The following is a 24,410-nucleotide window of genomic DNA, read 5'->3' as shown; positions in this document are numbered from 1 at the left end:
AGCGACTGTATCGATGAAAGGGCTGCTCCCCACACAGGACCTGGGTTTGTCCATCCCGGTCCCTGAATCCAGTCCCCACACAGGACCAGTCTCCATCCATCCCAGTGCCTGAATCTATCCAGTCCCATACTGACCCAAGCACGGAAAGGTATCGGGTGCCTTCCACACCGATTTATGTTGATTGAACTATTGGGCGCCTTCTGTCAGCGACAAATCTGAAAACTAAAACTCCCTCTTCCAACGGTCCCGGAGCGGCACTGATTGATTCTGTTATGATAGTGATTGTATTGGAACTGTAGTGTGCCTCAATTATTGAATTTAAATTGTATTTTCCGCCTTTTTTTCCGAGCAATCCTTGAATATCAAGCCGGCGTCTGTAAGGATTGTGTCTGAATTTGTATTTCGCATTTGATGCTGGTGAAAATTTTATAAAGGACGGTGACGAATTCCTGGAGGCGGAGCTCGAAGTTACACGTCCGCTTGTCCGTCATTCTGAGCCAGTCTCCTCCCCTCCGGCACTTCATGCTCTGTCTGTCATTCAAACACTCCTCCCCGGCCTCTCCGATAATGTGCCTTTCTCAACCAGGTCGGGGCGGGCTTTATAAATAGAGAAGAAAGGCGAGAGTTTTTCATTCAGCGGCGATCTGAGTGAAGAATCATCATGTCTGGCAGAGGCAAAGGAGGAAAAGGACTGGGGAAGGAGGAGCCAAGCGGCACCGGAAAGTGCTTCGTGATAACATCCAGGGGATCACCAAACCAGCCATCCGCCGCCTGGCTCGCCGTGCCGGTGTCAAGCGGATCTCGGGTCTGATCTACGAGGAAACCCGCGGGGTGCTGAAGGTTTTCCTGGAGAATGTGATCAGGGACGCGGTCACCTACACTGAACACGCCAAGCGCAAGACGGTCACTGCCATGGATGTGGTGTACGCTCTGAAACGGCAGGGCCGCACTCTCTATGGATTCGGCGGCTGAACAACTCGACCCTTTCAAACCGAACACAAAACAAAGGCTCTTCTAAGAGCCGCCCACCGCCTCACAGAGAGAGCACTGACCTGGGAACTGGTGCGGGATATATGGGGCTCGGGAATAGTTTTATAATTAAGCAGTTTTCTGTAGTACGGCGACGTGGTATCGGCGGCGTGCTGAACCGGTTACTTCGGGCAACATTTCCCTTAATGAGTGCACTGAATTGTCTAGGGAACGTTACAAGTGAGTTTACCCGGACCTGCATTTCCCCCCTCAGTGAAATGCTCCTTCACTCCATTCGCTCTGTTTTGGTTCTGTTTCTCAGTCAGATGTTGTGATGTGGGACCGGGGGTTTCCATGGGAGAACAGGTTAAGCTGAGCCGCTGTGATAAGGGGCCAGTTTGTGATATGGATTTTCCCTCTGACGGTTGTTTCTGACACTGATACTGAGAGGGTTTGTGAAATTGAACCGTTTGAGCTCAGTCATTGGGGACCTGGAATTACCACAGGCCCAACTCTCAAAGCCCGCTCCAAACTGAGACTACTTCTCATTGGTTGCTTTGCTTGAAAACTAATTTCCTTAACCAATCGGAGAGACGTCAATAAGAAAACAGAGCAAATTATTGGCCAGAATTGACCGATTTTTTAAAATTTGAAAAAGGCCGCCAATTTCAGTGAATGAAATCAGTGAATTACTCGGACATGTCGTTTTCAGACAAAGACTTAAAATCTCTTTGTAATAATGTTATTCCGTATTACACGTCCCAGATTCCTAGCGCTGTTTAAAAAACACATTGTCCATAACTTGCGGAATAAAACCCCATTCATAGATTGCTGATATGGACAAATTTCACTTCTACCTGTAAAAGTAACAAATTACAGGTTATCGATTGATTCCGTTGCAGGGACTGAACAGGAGCCGTGTGTCCTGAAAACGGAATCATTGACGAAGCCTGAAAAGGAGCCTATTTTCTCCAAGACATTCATTCTGGATTGTGACACTGCGGGGAACGTGCTGCTAATATGCGGGATATTAATATCAGTAATTAATTATTTCAGAGATTGGCTCCGCAGTGAGAAAGAGGAAGGAACTGAATTCTGATTCTTAGCCCTGAAAGTGATTGTTAACGGGAAAACCGGGGGCGGTGTAAATCTGAATGAGAGCAAGAGTAAAGCAAAAGGGGAATTGAATGGACCCCTGGCCCGTGTTCACTTTATTGGGTCGTAAATTCTACAGAGACAAACATCAAAATGGGGCAGTTTCACTGACTTTCTTTCAATTTCCCCAATAGATTCAAAGGATGATGACCGAGTAAAGCAGCAATTCTGAATCTCAGTCTCTGGTCCTGTGTGTGAGTGTGGGATTCATTCTGTATCTCTCACTCTCTGGTACTGTGTGTGAGTGTGGGATTCATTCTGTATCTGTCAGTCTCAGGTCCTGTGTATGAGTGTGGGATTCATTCTGTATCTGTCAGTCTCTGGTACTGTGTGTGAGTGTGGGATTCATTCTGTATCTCTCACTCTCTGGTACTGTGTGTGAGTGTGGGATTCATTCTGTATTTCTCAGTCCGTGGAACTGTATGTGAGTGTGAGAGGGCAGGGACCTTTGTACAGGTCAGGTTTCTGATCCCCTCTCCCATGGGACTAACCTTTCAACCGAAACCCAACAGCCGCTGTTTCAAATGTATCCTTCACACTTCTCACCTGGTGCCTTCAATAGATGCTCTTTGTATAACTCCCCACATCTTTACTGTCCGGCTCTGTTTCCACTCTTCACTGTCCAACCACAGAGTGAGACTGGAACTAAACCAGGAACATTCACTATTGGTTTGGGGGGAGAAAGCAGCAATGATTTTAAATAGCAGGTTCTTCCCATTCTGAGTGTGAAACGGACACACTGGTGGGAATGTGAGACTGATATTGTGCCTCTCTGTGTCTCTGTCTCTAGCGCTGTACATGAAGGTGGGATACTGTTACTGAGCGTGAAACGGACACACTGATAGGAAGTGTGAGACTGATACTGTGTCTGTGTGTATGTCTCTCTCTCTGTTTATCTGTCGGTCTTTCTTTCTCTCTCTCTCTCTAGTGTTGTACATGAAAGCAGGATACTGTTAATGAGCGTAATATAGATACCCTGTTGTAAGGTAAAGACTCATTCTGTGTCTGTGAACAGACCTCCTGTTCTGTTGGTCAGACGGTCACTGTCCCTTCTATTATGTATGCGCCGGTCTGACGGTGCATTTAACTGTCTCCAGTTCAGTAAGGAAAGTTGGAGAGAAACAGCCTGTAACTGTCTGACACTGGACTGCCTGTTAGTGTTGAATATATTCAGTAACTAGCCGTCTCAGGGGATTGAGAACGGGACGGATAGGACACCAGTTACGATTGTCTGTCAGTCAGTTTCGGAGGAGAGAGAGACACAGAGAGATTGGAGGAGCCCAGAGCGGATAATTTGTATTTTCATCTTAATCAAACATATTTCTGTGTCGAACAATATAATAATGTAAAACCAGATGTGGATTATCACATCCACAGCTGTGATTGGCTCCTGTCCCTGAATCTGTGGATCAGACACTGTGAGGAGCGCCGGCGTCAGAGTGTTTAACAGTGACTGAGCTGGGAAACGACAACTAACCCCCGAGAATCTGCAGCACAGGCCGAGCGGGGAGGAAAGCCTGTCCCGGGAATTGTCAATCTGGCGAACAGTTTGTCCTGTGAATGTGAAGATGTGAACATTGTGTCAGAGAGAGTGTGTTAAAGGGGCGGGTGGGTTAGATTAATGTCACTGTGTTTGTGTGGCCGGTCTCATCGCCGGATTTCCAAGTCTATTCTGAGTAAAATTTTAAAAAATCCCTGTCAAAGGAACGTCCTCGTCCCCTGCCGAGCTCCGAAGTGGAAATTTAAGGTAAGGTTTTAGTTCAATTCAAGATTTCAGCCGAAAAACGGAGATCATGTCGGCGATCGGGTGAGAGAGCGCGATCAGTGCAGCAATGAAACGGGTTTAAATCGAAACTGGTGCTTTTAATTCCGGTGAAAGTTTTTCGACAGCAAACATCCCGGTGTTAGAGATGGGAAGGGGCTAGTCTGGGACTCTGGAGTGCCCGATTTTAATTGGAATCGGGGAGTTTAAGAGGAGAGAGAAACACAGAGAGGCTGGAGGGGCCGGGAGCTGACAGCAGGGTATCTCCGCCCCGTCCGCTCTGTGCCTTTAAGTTGCTCTGTGCCGCCGCCTCTCGTTTCATTTCTCACCCAGCTCTGACTGTCAGAGAGATTTTCGACAGAGTCCCGGACATGACAGACACTGCAGCCGCCGAAACGGCACCTCCTGCCGCCGCCGCTCCACCCAAGGCTCCCAAGAAGAAGAAGGCGGTTCCCAGACCCAAGTCCACCGGTCCCCCGTTGGGCGAACAGATCCTCAAGATTGTGGCGGATTGCAAGGATCGCAAGGGGATATCCCTGGCCGCGATAAAGAAGGTTCTGGCTACCAAAGGCCTGGATGTGGAGAAGCTCCGGTCCCAGATCATATTAAGTATCAAGAGAAATGTGGAAAAAGGCTCCCTGGTGCAGATCAAGGGCACGGGCGCCTCGGGCTCCTTCAGAGTCGCTAAGTAGGAAACCCAGGCAAAAGTGGTAAAGAAGGTGAAGAAACAAGTGACCAAGAAATCTCCCGGAAAGAAACCAGCGGCCAAAAAAACAGCCGTCAAGAAATTAACGGCCAAGAAACCAGCGGTCAAGAAATCGACCACGAAAAAGGCGGCGAAATCACCAATTAAGAAGAAAGCGGCGGCGAAGAAGCCCAAGACCCCCAAGACAGTGAAGGCGAAGGCGAAGAAGGTGGAAAAACCGAGGGCCAAGCCCAAGCCGAAGTCAGCAAAGCCCAAGAAAGCAGCGGGCAAAAAGAAGTAAAAATATCAAGTGCAACTTGTGACCATCTGAACCCAACGGCTCTTCTCAGAGCCACCCACGTCTCTCAGAAAAGAGCTGATCCCGGAATCAGATGATTCCTGTCCCGGGGCCTGGCTCAGATTTCAGATAGAAATCATTTCAAATAAACCCAGGGTCCTGGTGACTCGCTGACATTCGCTATCCTCGCCACACGCCCACTGTCTGAAATAAAATAGAGAGAATGGGATGTCCGGGCCGGGCCTCACTGGAACTGGCGTGTGTTCGGCTCCGGTCCCAGTTCATTTTTTCTCACAGATTCAGGGCGAGAGTCCGTGACAGGGTAACACTGGCGGAGATCCGCCGCTATCACAGTTCAAACCCCAACACATGAGATTCTTCAAATCAGCTGGAATAAAGTGTTTGTCAACTGCTGAACCCGTCTGGGAGGGGATGTGTGGGGAGATCGAATCGGGTCTGGGACTGAAATGGAAGGAGGCGGGTTGACTTGTTATAGAAGGGATTGTATTTAGGCAGGAATATTACTGACTGTTAATTGTAACGGGGCTTATTTAAAAGCTCTGTTTTTCTGGGAATCCATGAATATGAAGCCCGAGTCTGTAAGGGTTTGTGCGGAGCGCTGTGTTTCGGTTCTATTATCGATAAACGGTTTGAAATTGGCGGGTGGAGAAAGCTGGAGGTGGAGCTGGAATATCAGAGGCCGCTCTCCGCTCTGTACGTCACTCTGACTCTCTCCTCCCCTCTCTGTCCTCTCACTCTGTCTCCTCCGCTCCCTGTTTAATATCTCACTCTGTCTCCTCCCCTCTCTGTTTAATATCTCACTCTGTCTCCTCCCCTCTCTGTTTAATATCTCACTCTGTCTCCTCCCCTCCCTGTGTCTGTTTCAGTCAGGTCGGGGCAGGCTGCATAAAAACGGAAGCAGCATAAGTTTGTTATTCATTCAGCAGCGATTTGAGTGAAGAATCATCATGTCTGGCAGAGGTAAAGGAGGCAAAGGACTGGGCAAAGGCGGAGCAAAGCGGCACCGTAAAGTGCTTCGTGATAACATCCAGGGGATCACCAAACCAGCCATCCGCCGCCTGGCTCGCCGTGGCGGTGTCAAGCGGATCTCGGGTCTGATCTACGAGGAAACCCGCGGGGTGCTGAAGGTTTTCCTGGAGAATGTGATCAGGGACGCGGTCACCTACACTGAACACGCCAAGCGCAAGACGGTCACTGCCATGGATGTGGTGTACGCTCTGAAACGGCAGGGCCGCACTCTCTATGGATTTGGCGGCTGAACAACTCGACCCTTTCTGACCAAACACAAAACAAAGGCTCTTCTAAGAGCCACCCACCGCCTCACAGAGAGAGCACTGACCTGGGAACGGGGAGAGGAAAGATCTCGGGATGGGGAATCAGTTTCTGATATTTAATTAGTGTAGGGCGATTCCCCAACACTCGGTACAGGGAGATCAGAAACAACGGCCGGGGTTCTCGGCCATCCCGAGAGAAGGAGCGGAATTCCCGGTTTCACGGTATAAATGAACAGGCGGTCATACAGACTCTTTCTCCAGACATTACATTCTCCGCTCAGAGTAAAATCCCGCCTCACTCCCTCTCCCGCTGTGTCCTCTCTGCTCGGTCTTTATTTCCTGCCCTCATTCAATTATCAGTTCGATGTGAAGTTTCTGTTTGAGGAGCGGTTCACGGGGCCGGAACTGGCGGGATTTTTGAAATTGAAGCTGGACTTTGTCCCGTTACGGAAAGCAATGACCGGGGCTTTATTCCCGCCCGTTTACAGACAGATCAGAGAATGAACCGGAATGTGAAACAGCCTGAGATTTGAGCTGAGGAGAAGGAAATAATGGAGATTATAAAGAGAGAGATTCTGAAATTGCTGGAGGGAAATGAGATTTTCTTGAAACTGTTATTTGATGCTCTGAAATTGGCGGGCTTTTTGAAATTGAAGATTTATTTCAGCTCAGCCAATTGGGGCCCAATAACTCCCGCCGTTTCGGTCTGACTGACAGAGCGCGGTTCAAACCTGCCAATCACAGTCCCGGGACGGTCACTCCCTGATAGGGTGTTGGTCGTCAGCAAATCAGAAGCCAGGGGCGGATCCCCTTAGACACTTTAAAAGGCGGCCCCAGAGCGCACTCCGTATTAACAGTCTCTGTATTTCAGGTTGTGTTGAGATCTGTTCAGAAAATGGCCAGGACCAAGCAGACAGCGCGTAAATCGACCGGCGGGAAAGCTCCTCGCAAACAGTTGGCTACCAAAGCGGCGAGGAAGAGCGCTCCAGCCACGGGCGGAGTGAAGAAGCCTCATCGCTACAGACCCGGCACTGTGGCTCTGAGGGAGATCCGCCGCTACCAGAAATCCACCGAGCTGCTGATCCGCAAACTGCCCTTCCAGCGCCTGGTGCGAGAGATCGCTCAGGATTTCAAGACAGACCTGCGCTTCCAGAGCTCGGCCGTCATGGCCCTGCAGGAGGCCAGCGAGGCTTACCTGGTGGGGCTGTTTGAGGACACCAACCTGTGCGCCATCCACGCCAAGCGAGTCACCATCATGCCCAAAGACATCCAGCTGGCCCGCCGCATCCGCGGGGAACGCGCCTAAACCCGACCCGGCTTCAACACCAAGTGCAACAAAGGCTCTTTTCAGAGCCACCAAATCGGCGATGGAAAGAGCTGTGATCTCCTGGGTTGAAATGGCAGGGCCGTGAGAAATTTGCTTAAACCGGAAATGTATAAAGGGGAGGGAGCAGATATCAGACGGGCAGGGACAGAATGAATACCTCACTCACATCCAAACACAAATTTCACACATTCTTTATTCAGTAATCGCTGACACAATAAACAACTGATCATTCAGCATCTGTTGTATACATCTGGGTAAAATAACAAACCGAGGCAGACTTGTCCGAGGATGGGACGGTAAATAATAACAAGCGTCCCTGGTATTTCTGCATCCCACCCACCCAGTTAACAATTCTGACGGTTCTGGTATTTTGTCTCATTCACCAAACTGCAAATTTCAATCTATTGGAGGTTGGCGACATGGACATGTTGGGCCGAAGGGCCTGTTTCCATGTTGTAAACTTCTATGATTCTTATCATCAAGATATGAAGGACTAGAAACACTTTGTTTGAAAGAAAGCTGATTCATTTGACACTTGTACAGAATACTGAACTCCAGCCCAGTGAAAGGGATTATTAACATCAGAAACAACCCCCAACTGTCAGAATGAACATGGTTCAGTCCTGGATGTGATTAACATCAGCAATAACAGCAGAATCCAACTCCTGGAATCACATGTGATCCCGCTGGTGACTCAGCAGGTGGGATGATTGAGTGAATCTCATCCCACACACAGAGCAGGTGAACGGCCTCTCCCCACTGTGAACTCGTTGGTGTGTCAGCAGATCACTTTTACTTTTAAAGCTTTTCTCACAGACAGAACATTTAAAAAGACACTTATCAGTGTGAACAATTTAATGTTCAATGAGGTGGGAAGATTGAGTGAATCCGCTCCCACACACGGAGCAGGTGAACGGCCTCTCCCCAGTGTGAGTGCGTTGGTGTGTCAGCAGATCACTTTTTCTTTTAAAGCTCTTCTCACAGACAGAACATTTAAAAAGTCTCTTATCAGTGTGAACAAGTTGATGTTCAATGAGGTGGGATGACTGAGTGAATCCCTTCCCACACACGGAGCAGGTGAACGGCCTCTCTCCAGTGTGTCTGCGTCGATGAGTTTCCAGCCGGGACCAGTAACTGAATCCCGTCCCACAGTCCCCACATTTGCACGGTTTCTCTATGCTGCGGGTGTCCTCGTGTCTCTCCACATTGGACGATCAGTGGAAGTCTTGTCTGCACAGAGAACACGTGTCTCGTTTCTCCCCACTGTGAATGGTATGATGTTTGTTCAGGCTGTGGAACCGGTGAAAGCTCTTCCCACAGTCAGTGCACTGGAACACTCTCAATCGGGTGTGTGTGTCTCGCTGCTATTGCAGTCAGAGTGATGATTGAAATCTTTTCCCACAGATAGAACAGATCAACATTTCTCCTCTATTTTAAGGCCGATAATCTTCAGGTGCTGGTGAATGGAGTCAGATGTTGACGTGATGTTTGGTTTGAGTTTCCCGTCTGCAAATCCACCCTTTCTAATACCCTGTAAAAGGAGACAACAAAAGTCCTCATTGTGAATACAGGATAGAAATTCAGAACAGACAATTCTAGTTTCTATGGAACATTCTTCCCGCTCATTCCCACAGACTGTAAATCCCCGTCCCACACACTCACCCTCCTCCCTCTGCTGAAACCCAAACCCATCGCACCACCTCCAACATTTTTCCTTCTATTCAAGTTTTCTCTCTCTCCTGAAGATCCAGACTCTGACTGGGTTCAGTTCTACACTCACTGGTTCCCCTCCCTCTCCTCCCCTGAAGTTGCTGACTCTGGTTGGATTCAGTTCTACACTCACTGATTCCCCTCTCCTCTCCTGAATATGCTGACTCTGGCTGTGTGTATATGCTCTGCCCCTCATTTCCACACAATGTCCCTCCCCATAGCTGCCTGTATGCCGTCCATATGTGATATCTCCCAATTTTGGCGACAGACTCTCCCTGACCAGTCACCATTTCTCCTTCATTTAAAGATTTTCCTTGACCTATCACAATTTCTCCTTCATTTTCAGACACTCCCTGATCAAACACAATTTCTCCTACATTTATAGACGCTCCCTGACACTTCAGCATTTCTCCTTCATTTGCAAACTCTCCCTGACCCGTCAGCATGTCCCTTCATTAATAGACACTCCCTGACGCATCACTTTTTGTCCTTCAGATATCGACACGACCTGACCTGTCAACAATTCTCCTGCATTTACAGACACTCCCTGACCAATCACCGTTCATCCTTCATTTACAGACTCTCCCTGACAGTCACCATTTCGCCATCATTTACAGACACTCCCGGACCAGTCACCATTTCTCCTTCATTTACAGACACCCCCTGACCAGTCACCATTTCTCCTTCATTTACAGACACCCCCTGACCAGTCACCATTTCGCCTTCATTTACAGACACTCCCGGACCAATCACCATTCCTCCTTCATTTACAGACTCTCCCTGACCAGTCACCATTTCGCCTTCATTTGCAGACACTCCCTGACCAATCACCATTCCTCCTTCATTTACAGACTCTCCCTGACCAGTCACCATTTCGCCTTCATTTACAGACACTCCCTGACCAATCACCATTCCTCCTTCATTTACAGACACCCCCTGACCAGTCACCATTTCGCCTTCATTTACAGACACCCCCTGACCAATCACCATTCCTCCTTCATTTACAGACACCCCCTGACCAATCACCATTCCTCCTTCATTTACAGAAACCCCCTGACCAATCACCATTCCTCCTTAATTTTCAGACATTCTCTGATCAAACACAATTTCTCCTACATTTATAGACGCTCTCTGACCCTTCAGCATTTCTCCTTCATTTACAAACTCTCCCTGACCCGTCAGCATTTCCCTTCATTAATAGACGCTCCCTGACCCATCACTGTTTCTCCTTCAGATATGGACACGACCTGACCTGTCAACAATTCTCCTTCATTTACAGACACTCCCGGACCAGTCAACATTCCTCCTCCATTTACAGACACCCCCTGACCAGTCACGATTTCTCCATCATTTACAGACTCTGCCTCCTGTCACCATTTCTCCCTCCTTTATGGACACTCCGTAACCCGTCACCATTTCGCCTTCATTTTTAGACACTCCCTGACCTGTCACCATGTCTTCTCCCATTTATAATATTCCCTTACCAGAAACCATTTCACCTTCATTCATGGACAATCCCTGACCTGTCACCATTTCTCTTTCATTTATAGATATTCCCTGACCCTTCACCGTTTTTCCTTCATGTATAGACACTCCCTTACCAGACACCATGTTTCCTTCATTTACAGACACTCACGAACCAAACAATTTTACCTGGCACTTTACATGATTTTGGGGTTTATTCTGTATCTGTCAGTCTCTGATACTGTACAAAAGTTTGGTGTTTATTCTGTATTTTTCAGTCTCTGGTACTGTGTATGAGTGTGGGGTTTATTCTGTGCCTGTCTGTCTCTGGTAGTGTGTGTGAGTGTGGGGTTTATTCTGTGCCTGTCTGTCTCTGGTACTGTGTGTGAGTGTTGGATTCATTCTTTATCTGTCTGTCTCTGGTACTGTGTGTGAGTGTGGGGTTTATTCTGTATCTGTCAGTCTCTGGTACTGTGTGTGAGTGTAGGTTTTATTCTGTATCTGTCTGTCTCTGGTACTGTGTGTGAGTGTGGGGTTTATTCTGTATCTGTCAGTCTCTGGTACTGTGTGTGAGTGTAGGTTTTATTCTGTATCTGTCTGTCTCTGGTACTGTGTGTGAGTGCAGCTTTCATTCTGTATCTGTCTGTCTCTGGTACTGTGTGTGAGTGTGGGGTTTATTCTGTAATTATCAGTCTCTGGTACTGTATATGAGTGTGGGGTTTATTCTGTCTATGTCTGTCTCTGGTACTGTGTGTCAGTGTGGGATTTATTCTGCATCCATCTATCTCCGATACTGTCGATGTGTTTGTTGTTTATTTTGTATTTATCTGTCTCTGGTACAGTATATGAGGTTGGGCTTTATTCTGTATCTGTCAGTCTCTGGTACTGTGTGTGAGTATAAGATTCATTCTGTATAAGTCAGTCTCTGATACTGTACATGAGTGTGAGGTTTATTCTGTATCTGTCAGTCTCTGGAACTGTGTGTCAGTGTGGGGTTTATTCTGTAATTGTGTGTCTCTGATACTGTAGATGTGTTTGGGGTTTATTCTGTATCTGTCTGTCTCTGATACTGTGAATCCCAAATTCACACATTCCGTATCTGTCAGTCTCTGGTACTGTATATGAGTGTGGGGTTTATTCTGTATCTGTCAGTCTCTGGTGCTGCATATGAGTGGGGGGTATATACTGTATCTGTCTGTCTCTGGTGCTGCATATGAGTGTGGGGTTTATTCTCTATCTGTCAGTCTCTGGTGCTGCATATGAGTGGGGGGTATATACTGTATCTGTCAGTCTCTGGTGCTGTGTGTGAGTGTGGGGTTTATTCTGTATCTGTCAGTCTCTGGTACTGTGTGTGAGTGTGGGATTCATTCTGTGCCTATCAGTCTCTGGTGCTGTGTGTGAGTGTTGTGTTTATTCTGTTTCTGTCAGTCTCAGATACTGTACATGAGTGTGGGGTTTATTCTGCATCTGTCAGTCTCTGGTACTGTGTGAGTGTGGGATTCATTCTGTGCCTGTCAGTCTGTGGTACTGTACCTGTGTGGGGTTTATTCTGTGTCTGTCAGTCTCACTGTACATGAGTTTGGAGTTTTTCAGTATCTGTCTGTCTCTGATACTGGAAATGAGTGTGTTTTTTGTTCTGTGTCTCTCTGTCTCTGGTACTGTTTCAATGTGGGGTCTATTCAGTATATGTCAGTCTCTGGTACCTTGTGTGAATTTGGGATTCATTCTGTATCTGTCAGTCTCTGGTACTGTATGTGAATTTGGGATTCATTCTGTATCTGTCTGTCTCTGGTGCTGCATGTGAATGTGGGGTTTATTCAGTATATGTCAGTCTCTGGTACCTTGTGTGAATTTGGGATTCATTCTGTATCTGTCAGTCTCTGGTACTGTATGTGAATTTGGGATTCATTCTGTATCTGTCTGTCTCTGGTACTGCAAATGAGTGTGGGGTTTATTCTTTATTTGTCTGTTTCTGGTACTGTATATGAATGAGGGTTATTCTGTATCTGTCAGTCTCTGGTACTGTGTGTGATTGTGGGATTCATTCTGTGCCTGTCAGTCTGTGGTACTGTACGTGTGTGGGGTTTATTCTGTATCGGTCTGTAACGGGTACTGTATGCGAATGTCAGGTTTATTCTGCTTCTGTCTGTCTCTGGTGCTGTATATAAGTGTGGGGTTTATTCTGTACCTGTCTGTATCTGGTACTGTACATGAGTATGGGGTTTATTCTGTATCTGTCTGTCTCTGGTACTGTATGTGAGTGTGGGATTCATTCTGTTTCTGTCTGTCTCTGGTGCTGCATGCAAATGTGGGGTTTATTCTGTATCTGTCAGTCTCTGATACTGTATATGAGTTTAGGATACATTCTGTATCTGTCAGTCTCAGCTAATTTATCTCAGTCTGGGTTTCATTCTATAATTCAGTCTATGAGACAATGTGCAAGTCTGGATTCATTCTGTATTCTTATTTCAGTTTATATTATTGTATATGAAACTATATCTTTAATACTTTAAAGGATATGCAGTTTTTTATCAAGTGTTTAATTTGTAAATATTGATACACTTTTGGATTTTCTTTAATCAAAAAATGTGTGTGAGTTTTGGAGTAGTATTACATCTTCATCTCTGAACTCTGTTGTGAATGATAATGTACCTTTCAATCTGTCCATGGTGAAATTATTTAACTGGTATATAATGTGTAGCTCAGTCTATAATAATGGAATTAATTCTGTATCTCAGTCTGACACTGTGAGATTTTTGGACTGGAATGTAATATATAGCTCAGCCTGCACTAATAGAATTGATAATGTATCTATCAGTCTGTTGCTGTATGAGATTTTTGGACTGGTGTGTAACATGTAGCTCAGTACATGCTAATGGAATTGATGTTGTATCTTTGAGTCTGATAAGGTCTGACAGTGTTGGACTGCTATATAATGTTTGGCTCAGTCTGCACTAATGAAATTGATACATTATCTTTCAATCTGACACTAAGATTTTTGGACTGGCATGTTATGTGTAACTCAGTCTGCAGTGATTTGACTTAGTGATTCATTCTGATTCTGTCAGCCTGTGGCACTTTGTGTGAGTGTGGGATTCATTCTATATATGTCAGTCCCTTGTACTGTATCTGAATGAGGTTCATTCTGTTCCTGTCAGTCTCTGGCACCGTGTGTGAATTTGGGATTAATTCCATATCTGTCAGTGTCTGGTGCTGTATGTGAGTGAGACATTCATTCCATTTCCATCAATCTCTGATACTGTATATGAGTGATATATATATACTGTATCTGTCAGTCTGTGCTACAGTGTGTGAGTGTGGGATTCGTTCTGTATCTGTCAGTCAGTGGTACATTGTGTGATTGAGGGATTCATTCTGTATGTCAGTCTCTGGCACTGGATCTGAGTATGAGATTCATTCTTTATCTGTATCTAATTTGTATCTCAGTTTACAGCATGGCGTTCAAACCTGTATCTTTAATACATAAATGTATAAATAATTTTTCCCAGTGTTTAAGTGGTAGATAATTATATACTTTAAAATGTGATGCTGTAGGTTATAATCAGAGAATCACTGCACTTTTTGGCTACTATTAAATCTGCATCAATGTGAACACAATTGTGATTTAGTGTATCTTCCAAACTGATATGGTGACATTTTTGAACTTATATACAATGTGCAGCTCAGTCTGCATAAATGGAATACTGTATATTTCAGTCTGAATCTGCATTGGTCTTTTGTATTGATAATTAATATGTAGCTCAGTCTGCACTAATGGAATTGGTACTGTATCTTTCAATCTGACACTGAGATTTGTGGACTGGTCCCTAATTTGTAACTCAGCCTGCACTAATGTAGGTGACTGTGAGATTCATTTTGTATCTCTCAGTCCGTGATACTGTGTGGGATTCATTGTGTATCTTGTCAGTAGTGTGTTTGAGTTTGCGATTCATTCGATATATGCAGTCTCTGATGCTGTGTGAGTGTGGGATTCATACTTTATCTGCCAGTTTCTGGTACATTATGAGAGTGTGGGATTCATTCTCTGTCAACTGTGGTACCATACATGAGTGCGAGATTTATTCTGTATCTGTCTGTAATTATTTTCTCAGATTACATTACGGTGTTCAATACTGTAGCTTTAATATCTTCATGTTAAAATAGTTTTTCTAATTTTATTGATAAATATGGATAAACTTTAGGATTTCGTGCTGGAGGTTTTTAATCAGATAATTTGTGTGCTTTTTGGACTACTATTAAATCAATTTTTTTGTGTACTATTGTGAATGATAATATATATTACAAACTGATAGTGATTTTTAAATTGGTGTATAATGTGTAGCTCAGTCTGTTCTATTGTAATCGATACTGTGTCTTTCAGTCTAATATTGAGAGAGATTTTTGGGCTGGAATGTAATGTGTATCTCAGTGTGCACTAATAGACTTGATACTGTATCTTTACATCTCATACTATGAGTGTATTATAAACCGGTTTCTAATTTGTTTCTCAGGTTACACTGTCACAGCATTTCTCAGTCTGATACTCTACATGAGTTTTGGACTTGTCTGCAATTTGTATCTCATGACACACTATTCGAATGGATACTGCATGTATTAAACTCACATGTGTGAGTTGTGGGGTGGTATTCAATTCGAATCTCAGGGTACATTATTGGGGTTCATTCTGTCCCTTTCAATCGGGTACCATGTGTGATTTCTATCTGGTATTTAATGGTGCCCAATTGTGAGATTGACACAGTGCCTTTCAATCTGAGAGTGTGATTTTGACTGGGATTTTTGTATTTCCCTGTCAGCGGGACTGAGTTTGGGAGAAATGGAACAGTATCGACTTCACCTGCTCTGTTGGATTGAAAATGTGTCTCTGGAATTTAAGATCAGTGTGGGACTGACTACTTCTGCTGTCTGAGACTGTGGAACTGATGACCTGTCTGTGTCTCTGTGCTCTGTGAGTGATAATGTACTTACTGTGTGTGAGAAGGAGCTGGCTGCACTGTTTCTTGTGCCTCGGGTGGAGGAAACATCACATTTATTCTGGATCCTTCAAGGATTTGCCTGTAGAAAGAAAATTATCTCTTGTTACTCAGGAACAGGTGAGGTAGAAAATACAAAAGTGAACAGTTTGATATCTCTGTTAATGATCATTTTGAATATCCACAAATGAAAACCAGTGATAGAAACAGTGTCAATGTCTGACTCCACTGCAGTACTGCAGCACTCAGCTTCTCCACACCAGGTGTGCTGGACGATTTTAAAACAATTTAGTGACATCCAGACACAACCCAACCCCTGCACTGATCAGTGAATGGGACTACCCGATGGGGCAGGGACCTTTCTACAGGTCAGGTTTCTCAACTCCTCTCCCATGGGACTAACCGTTCACCCGAAACCAAACAACCGCTGTTTAAAATGTGTCCTTCACACTTCTCACTTGATGCCTGCAATAGATACTGTTTGTATAACTCCCCACATCCTGACTGTTCATTGTCCAGTAACAGGGTGAGACTGGAACTAAACCAGGAACATTCACTACTGGTTTGGGGAAAGAAAGCAGCAATGATTTTAAATAGCAGGTTCTTCCCATTCTGTCTCCCTTACCCTGGACACACCCTGTTCACACACAGCCCGAGAATGGCCTCTCCCTTCCCCCGCTCACTCCATGTTCCGGGACCAGTTCCTGATCCACTCCGCCTCTTACAAACAGCCCCCGGACTCCCCCTGACCTTCCCCCGGACTCAATGCCGATCTCTGAGCCCATCTGCGGACACGGTCCCGAAGCGATGAGCTGCTGTAACGAGGCTGCTCTTTGCTCCCTTCCCCCGGGGGCCGTGATCTCTCCATTCCCGGCTGTTTTAAACCATCTTCTTCCGCTCACTGAGGGAATGGCGCCCACAGGCCGAGCTGGGGGAGGGCAGCGCGCATGCGCTCTTCTGCTCACCACAATCAGCGCTGGGGGCGGGGCTGAGTCACGCATGCGCAGATATCTGGTTTAATTCCCAATACAAAAATCGATGGAAACTTTCCCCAATTGGAATTTTTCAGAGTCTGAGCAAAGGAAGTGGGTCTGGGGGAAAGGTCAGAGGGAATGGGGTCCACAGGCAGTGCAGGATCAGGCACCAGAATGGGAAACAGATGGGATTCCACCAGTGCCTAACGCTGGAATCCAGACTGACTTTACAATCTCTAACTATTGAACTGGATGTTTCCATCCCTGCTGTTTCTCTCGGAATCTTTTGATGGAACAGAGTCTTCCAGAGATAAAGTGGGCGGCTCTGAAATGAGCCAATTGGTTCTGTTCATTCTTGATCCCTTTACTGATAAAGAAACTTGTGACTCCGTATCTGGAGGCCGGATTCCTCGAACCAATCCTGGAGAAACATGGGAGGAAAGTGGGAGTCGGTGTATTTGCTGGGACCGTGTAGGATTAATATCTGACGGCTACAGTCCCAGTTTATTTCAATCGGAGTGAAACTCTCGGTCACTGAGAGAAATACAGAAGGGCCCTGAGCTGCAAAATTTCAGAGGGTACAACATGCAAGAGAGGGTTAAATGCGTGACACTGTCCCTGAGAGTGGGATTAATAATGTGTCTGTCTCTGAAATAATATCAGTGAGAGATGAGACTGCATCTTCTGTCACTCCAGCTTGGAATGGCAATTGGAATGGAGAATTTTCCAATTTGTTACTGGGTGAAAACGGGACATTGCAGGTCAGTTTCTCTCTCTCTTTTGTACAACATATGAAGGTGGAATAGTCCTGCTGAGCGTGATACAGAGACACTGATGGGAAGCGTATGGCTGATACTCTGCCTGTCTGTATCTCTCTGGCGCTGTACACGAAGGTGGGATACTGTTTGCTGAGTGTGAAACGGACACACTGAGAGGAAGTGTGAGAATGATACTTTGTCTGTCTGCCTGTCTCTGTCTGTCTCTTTATCTGTCCGTCTGTATTTCTCTATCTCTAGCGCTGTACATGAGAGCGGGATAGTTTCATTGAGCATAATATGAACACCCTGTAGGAAGGTAAAGACTGATTCTGTGTCTGTGAACAGACCTCCGGTGCTGTTGGTGAGACGGTCACTGTCCCTTCTATTATGTATGAGCCGGTCTGACGGTGCATTTATCAGTCTCCAGTCGAGTAAGGAAAGGTGGAGAGAAACAGCCTGTAACTGTCTGACACTGGACTGCCTATGAATGTTGAATTTATTCAGTAACTGGCCGTCTCTGGGTGTTTAGAATGGGACGGATGGGACACCAGTTACTATTGTCTGTCAGTCAGTTTTGGAGGAGGGAGAGAAAGACAGAGAGACTGGAGGAGCCCAGAGCGGATTATTTGTATTATCGCCTCAACCAAACATATTTCTGTGTGCAGACAATGTAATAATGTAAAACCAGATATGGATAATCACAACCACAGCTGTGATTGACTCCTGTCCCTGAAACTGGGGACCAGACATTGTGAGGAGCGCCGGCCTCAGAGTGTTTAACATTTACTGAGCTGGGAAACTACAACTAACCCCCGAGAATCTGCAGCACAGGCCGAGCGGGGAGGAAAGCCTGTCCCGGGAATTGTCAATCTGGCGAACAGTTTGTCCTGTGAATGTGAAGATGTGAACAGTGTGTCAGAGAGAGTGTGTTAAAGGGGCGGGTGGGTTAGATTAATGTCACTGTGTTTGTGTGGCCGGTCTCATCGCCAGATTTCCGAGTCCCTTTTGAGTAAAATTTTAAAAAATCCCTGTCAAAGGATCGCCCTCCTCCCCTGCCGAGCTCCGAAGTGGAAATTTAAGGTAAAGTTTCAGATCAATTCAAGATTTCAGCCGAAAAACGGAGATCATGTCAGCGATCGGGTGAGAGAGCGCGATCAGTGCAGCAATGAAACGGGTTTCAATCGAAACTGGTGCTTTTAATTCCGGTGAAAGTTTATCGACAGCAAACATCCCGGTGTTAGAGATGGGGAGGGGCTAGTCTGGGACTCTGGAGTGCCCGATTTGAATTGGAATCGGGGAGTTTAAGAGGAGAGAGAAACACAGAGAGGCTGGAGGGGCCGGGAGCTGAGAGCAGGATGTCTCCGCCCCGTCCGCTCTGTGCCTTTAAGTTGCTCTGTGCCGCCGCCTCTCGTTTCATTTCTGACCCAGCTCTGACTGTCAGAGAGATTTTCGACAGAGTCCCGGACATGACAGACACTGCAGCCGCCGAAACGGCACCTCCTGCCGCTGCCACCGTTCAAGCCAAAGCTCTGAAGAAGAAGAAGGCGGTTCCCAGACGCAAGTCCACCGGTCCCCCGTTGGGCGAACAGATCCTCAAGATTGTGGCGGATTGCAAGGATCGCAAGGGGATATCCCTGGCCGCGATAAAGAAGGTTCTGGCTACCAAAGGCCTGGATGTGGAGAAGCTCCGGTCCCAGATCAAATTAAGTATCAAGAGAAATGTGGAAAAAGGCTCCCTGGTGCAGATCAAGGGCACGGGCGCCTCGGGCTCCTTCAGAGTCGCTAAGAAGGAAACCCAGGCAAAAGTGGTAAAGAAGGTGAAGAAACAAGTGACCAAGAAATCTCCCGGAAAGAAACCAGCGGCCAAAAAAACAGCCGTCAAGAAATTAACGGCCAAGAAACCAGCGGTCAAGAAATCGACCACGAAAAAGGCGGCGAAATCACCAATTAAGAAGAAAGCGGCGGCTAAGAAGCCCAAGACCCCCAAGACAGTGAAGGCGAAGGCGAAGAAGGTGGAAAAACCGAGGGCCAAGCCCAAGCCGAAGTCAGCAAAGCCCAAGAAAGCAGTGGGCAAAAAGAAATAAAAAATCAAGTGCAACTTGTGACCATCTGAACCCAACGGCTCTTCTCAGAGCCACCCACGTTTCTCAGAAAAGAGCTGATCCCGGAATCAGATGATTCCTGTCCCGGGTCCGGGCTCAGATTTCAGATAGAAATCATTTCAAATAAACCCAGGGTCCTGGTGACTCGCTGATATTCGCTATCCCCGCCCCACCCCCACTGTCTGAAATAAAATAGAGAGAATGGGATGTCCGGGCCAGGCCTCACTGGAACTGGCGTGTGTTCGGATCCAGTCCCAGTTCATTTATTCTCACAGACTCCGGGCGAGAGTCTGTGACAGGGTAAAACTGGCGGAGATCCGCAGCTATCACAATTCAAACCCCAACACATGAGATTCTCCAAATCAGCTGGAATAAAGTGTTTGTAAACTGCTGAACCCGTCTGGGAGGGGATGTGTGGGGAGATCGAATCGGGTCTGGGACTGAAATGAAAGGAGGAGGGTTGACTTGTTATAGAAAGGATTGTATTTAGGCAGGAATATTACTGACTGTTAATTGTAACGGGGCTTATTTAAAAGCTCCGGGTTTCTGGGAATCCTTGAATATGAATCCCGAGTCTGTAAGGGTTTGTGCGGAGCGCTGTGTTTCGGTTCAATTATCGATAAACGGTTTGAAATTGGCGGGTGGAGAAAGCTGGAGGTGGAGCTGGAAGATCAGAGGCCGCTCTCCGCTCTGTCCGTCACTCTGATTCTCTCCTCCCCTCCCTGTTCAATATCTCACTCTGTCTCCTCCCCTCCCTGTTCAATATCTCATTCTGTCTCCTCCCCTCCCTGTTCAATATCTCATTCTGTCTCCTCCCCTCCCTGTTTAATATCTGATGTGGAGATGCCGGTGATGGACTGGGGTTGACAATTGTAAACAATTTTACAACACCAAGTTATAGTCCAGCAATTTTATTTTAAATTCACAAGCTTTCGGAGATTTTCTCCTTCCTCAGGCAAATGTTTCGAAACATTTGCCTGAGGAAGGAGAAAATCTCCGAAAGCTTGTGAATTTAAAATAAAATTGCTGGACTATAACTTGGTGTTGTAAAATTGTTTACAATTGTTTAATATCTCATTCTGTCTCCTCCACTCCCTCTCTCACCCTGTGTCTGTTCCAGTCAGGTCGGGGCAGGCTGCATAAAAACGGAAGCAGCATAAGTTTGTGATTCATTCAGCAGCGATTTGAATGAAGAATCATCATGTCTGGCAGAGGTAAAGGAGGCAAAGGACTGGGCAAAGGAGGAGCCAAGCGGCACCGTAAAGTGCTTCGTGATAACATCCAGGGGATCACCAAACCAGCCATCCGCCGCCTGGCTCGCCGTGGCGGTGTCAAGCGGATCTCGGGTCTGATCTACGAGGAAACCCGCGGGGTGCTGAAGGTTTTCCTGGAGAATGTGATCAGGGACGCGGTCACCTACACTGAACACGCCAAGCGCAAGACGGTCACTGCCATGGATGTGGTGTACGCTCTGAAACGGCAGGGCCGCACTCTCTATGGATTCGGCGGCTGAACAACTCGACCCTTTCAAACCGAACACAAAACAAAGGCTCTTCTAAGAGCCACCCACCGCCTCACAGAGAGAGCACTGACCTGGGAACGGGGAGAGGAAAGATCTCGGGATGGGGAATCAGTTTCCGATATTTAATTAGTATGGGGAGATTCCCCAACACTCGGTACAGGGAGATCAGAAACAACGGCCGGGGTTCTCGGCCATCCCGAGAGAAGGAGCGGAATTCCCGCTTTCACGGTATAAATGAACAGGCGGGGATACAGAGTCTTTCCGCAGACATTACATTCTCCGCTCAGAGTAAAATCCCTCCTCAATCCCTCTCCCGCTGTGTCCTCTCTGCTCGGTCTTTATTTCCTGCCCTCATTCAATTATCAGTTCGATGTGAAGTTTCTGTTTGAGGAGCGGTTCACCGGGCCGGAACTGGCGGGATTTTTGAAATTGAAGCTGGACTTTGTCCCGTTACGGAAAACAATGACCGGGGCTTGATTCCCGCCCTTTTGCAGACAGGTCAGAGAATGAACCGGAATGTGAAACAGCCTGAGATTTGAGCTGAGGAGTGGGAAATAATGGAGATTATAAAGAGAGAGATTCTTAAATTGCTGGAGGGAAATGAGATTTTCTTGAAACTGTTATTTGATGCTCTGAAATTGGCGGGCTTTTTGAAATTGAAGATTAATTTCAGCTCAGCCAATTGGGGCCCAATATCTCCCGCCGTTTCGGTCTGACTGACAGAGCTCGGTTCAATCATCGTCCAGGGGCGATCCCTCCCTGACTGGGTGTGGGACTGAAGCCAATCAGAGGCCAGGGGCGGATCCCCTTAGACCCTTTATAAGGCGGCCCCAGAGCGCAGTCCGTATTAACAGTCTTTGTGTCTCAGGTTGTGTTGAGATCTGTTCAGAAAATGGCCAGGACCAAGCAGACGGCGCGCAAATCGACCGGCGGGAAAGCTCCTCGCAAACAGTTGGCTACCAAAGCGGCGAGGAAGAGCGCTCCAGCCACGGGCGGAGTGAAGAAGCCTCATCGCTACAGACCCGGCACTGTGGCTCTGAGGGAGATCCGCCGCTACCAGAAATCCACCGAGCTGCTGATCCGCAAACTGCCCTTCCAGCGCCTGGTGCGAGAGATCGCTCAGGACTTCAAGACAGACCTGCGCTTCCAGAGCTCGGCCGTCATGGCCCTGCAGGAGGCCAGCGAGGCTTACCTGGTGGGGCTGTTTGAGGACACCAACCTGTGCGCCATCCACGCCAAGCGAGTCACCATCATGCCCAAAGACATCCAGCTGGCCCGCCGCATCCGCGGGGAGCGCGCCTAAACCCGACCCGGCTTCAGCACCAAGTGCAACAAAGGCTCTTTTCAGAGCCACCAAATCGGCGATGGAAAGAGCTGTGATCTCCTGGGTTGAAATGGCAGGGCCGTGAGAAATTTGCTTAAATGGGAAATGTATAAAGGGGGGCAGCTGATTTCAGACGGACATGGACAGAATAAATACCTCACTCACATCCAAACACAAATTTCACTCACATTCTTAATTCAGCAATCGCTGATACAATAAACAGCACATTCAGCATGTGTTGTATACATCTGGGTAAAATAACAAACCGAGGCAGACTTGTCCGAGGATGGGACGGTAAATAATAACAAGCGTCCCTGGTATTTCTGCATCCCACCCACCCAGTTAACAATTCTGACGGTTCTGGTATTTTGTCTCATTCACCAGACAAACTGCAAATTTCAATCTATTGGAGGTTGGCGACATCTGCGGTCCGGAAGCGAGTACTGCAACAGACCGATATGGATCATTTGTATTTAACAAGTTATTGTTAGTTTCGCGAATCGGAATCAAGTCCTTTGACTGACAGTAACCAGCCCTTTCATAAATACAGTGGGTGGCTCTGAAAAGAGCCTTTGGGTTATCAGATTAAATCTTGGTCGCTTTATTTGCTCTTGGAGCTCACAGTGCTGGTTTTCTTCGGCAGCAGCACGGCCTGGATATTAGGCAGCACCCCACCCTGAGCGATGGTCACCCGTCCCAGCAGCTTGTTGAGCTCCTCGTCGTTGCGGATGGCCAGCTGCAGGTGTCTGGGGATGATGCGGGTCTTCTTGTTGTCCCGGGCCGCGTTGCCGGCCAGCTCGAGGATTTCAGCCGTCAGATACTCGAGCACAGCAGCCAGATAGACCGGGGCTCCGGCACCCACACGTTCAGCGTAGTTGCCCTTTCGCAGGTGCCTGTGAACACGGCCCACAGGGAACTGCAGTCCGGCCCGGGATGAGCGAGACTTGGCCTTGGCCCGAGCTTTACCGCCGGTTTTTCCTCTTCCAGACATTTCCACAATCTCACAAACACTTTCACAAAGAATGAAGAAATCCTCCCGCACTCGCCCTTCTTATACCTTCTGGAGGAGTAGAGTGGGGGCAATTGTGATTGGTCCATCTGTCCTCAATCTCATTGGTTCAACGGATAGCCCTTTCAGAGAGCTGTTTTATTCACCAATCAACAGCCGGCAATGAGAAAAGGCGGAAAATACCGAACTGAACCGTTTTTTTGAAATTTGAAAAGCCCGCCAATATATTTGTAACACAAGAAGCGGATTTAGGAAAAAAAACTCGCCTTAAGACAAAGATTTAAAAATCTCTCTCCTTTTACTCTGTTGTTCCACATTTCCCATCACAACTTCCAGAATCTTTTACAATCCGGTTAAAATCCGGCTTCATTCACCGTTCGCTTTCAATCGGGCTCCAATAAAGTCCCATTTTGTAACGGGACAGATTCCAGCTCAATCTTTGTAAAAGTAACAAACCACAGATTGTGGATTGATCCCTGTTCACAGGAGCTGCAGCACGATCGAAACCGGAGCCGAGACTCCTGGTGTAAGAAGTCGAACAGTGACAGATCCTTTAGACTATTCTGTACTCGGTGTGAAGTCCCTTTCAGGGTTGCTGCTGTTTTACAAAGGATTGCGGTTCTGTAAGTGATATTCCCGAATAATGAACAAACAAACGTGAAAAGGAGAATGAAATGACTGAAGTCTAATCCACCCCCTTAAAACGGCTCTGAAGGGGCAGATGCGGGGGAAGGGGTGGAAAATGAACGGGAATGAGAGGATCAGGGACACGTTTTTGGTTATTGGGACTAAATAAAAAAGCGACACACAGATTAAACCGGGCTGTGATTATGAGAATCTTCCAGATTTCAAGAGAAACTACAAAAACACATGAGTTATAGAGAGATAGTTAGTATCAAACTATCGACAGTAAAATGATTCCATGCAGAGGTGGCGGTACAGCGTCTTCAGAGAGACTGTGGGTGGCTCTTAAAAGAGCCTTTGTTTAATTTTTTTTCAGTACATTGTGGAGTTTTACTTGGAGCTGGTGTACTTGGTCACCGCCTTTGTCCCTTCCGACACGGC

At 46.9% G+C, this 24,410-nt stretch overlaps 1 protein-coding gene and 1 long non-coding RNA gene across 2 annotated transcripts; both read right to left on the bottom strand.

Moving 5' to 3' along the window:
* Window positions 1-7,678: 7,678 nt before the first annotated feature.
* Window positions 7,679-16,584, bottom strand: LOC137316764 (uncharacterized). The gene is made up of 3 exons (XR_010961587.1): window positions 16,282-16,584; window positions 15,652-15,738; window positions 7,679-9,022 (listed from the first exon to the last, which is right to left on the bottom strand). It is a non-coding gene; the product is annotated as an uncharacterized lncRNA (long non-coding RNA).
* Window positions 16,585-22,893: 6,309 nt separating this feature from the next.
* Window positions 22,894-23,327, bottom strand: LOC137316744 (histone H2A-like). The gene has a single exon (XM_067980603.1). It carries the CDS (start codon window positions 23,325-23,327, stop codon window positions 22,938-22,940), a length of 390 nt encoding a protein of 129 aa, XP_067836704.1. The 3' UTR covers window positions 22,894-22,937.
* Between the last annotated feature and the right edge of the window lie 1,083 nt (window positions 23,328-24,410).

This window comes from Heptranchias perlo, unplaced genomic scaffold (genome assembly GCF_035084215.1).
Source record: "Heptranchias perlo isolate sHepPer1 unplaced genomic scaffold, sHepPer1.hap1 HAP1_SCAFFOLD_60, whole genome shotgun sequence".
Classification (NCBI taxonomy): Eukaryota; Metazoa; Chordata; class Chondrichthyes; order Hexanchiformes; family Hexanchidae; genus Heptranchias; species Heptranchias perlo.
Note: the sequence above shows the minus strand (reverse complement) of the source record. Positions and strands in the feature narration are given on the sequence as shown.

What these genes read in the sequence shown, in the direction of transcription:
- LOC137316744 (XM_067980603.1), bottom strand. Translation starts at nt 23,327, where the DNA reads ATGTCTGGAAGAGGAAAAACCGGCGGTAAAGCTCGGGCCAAGGCCAAG.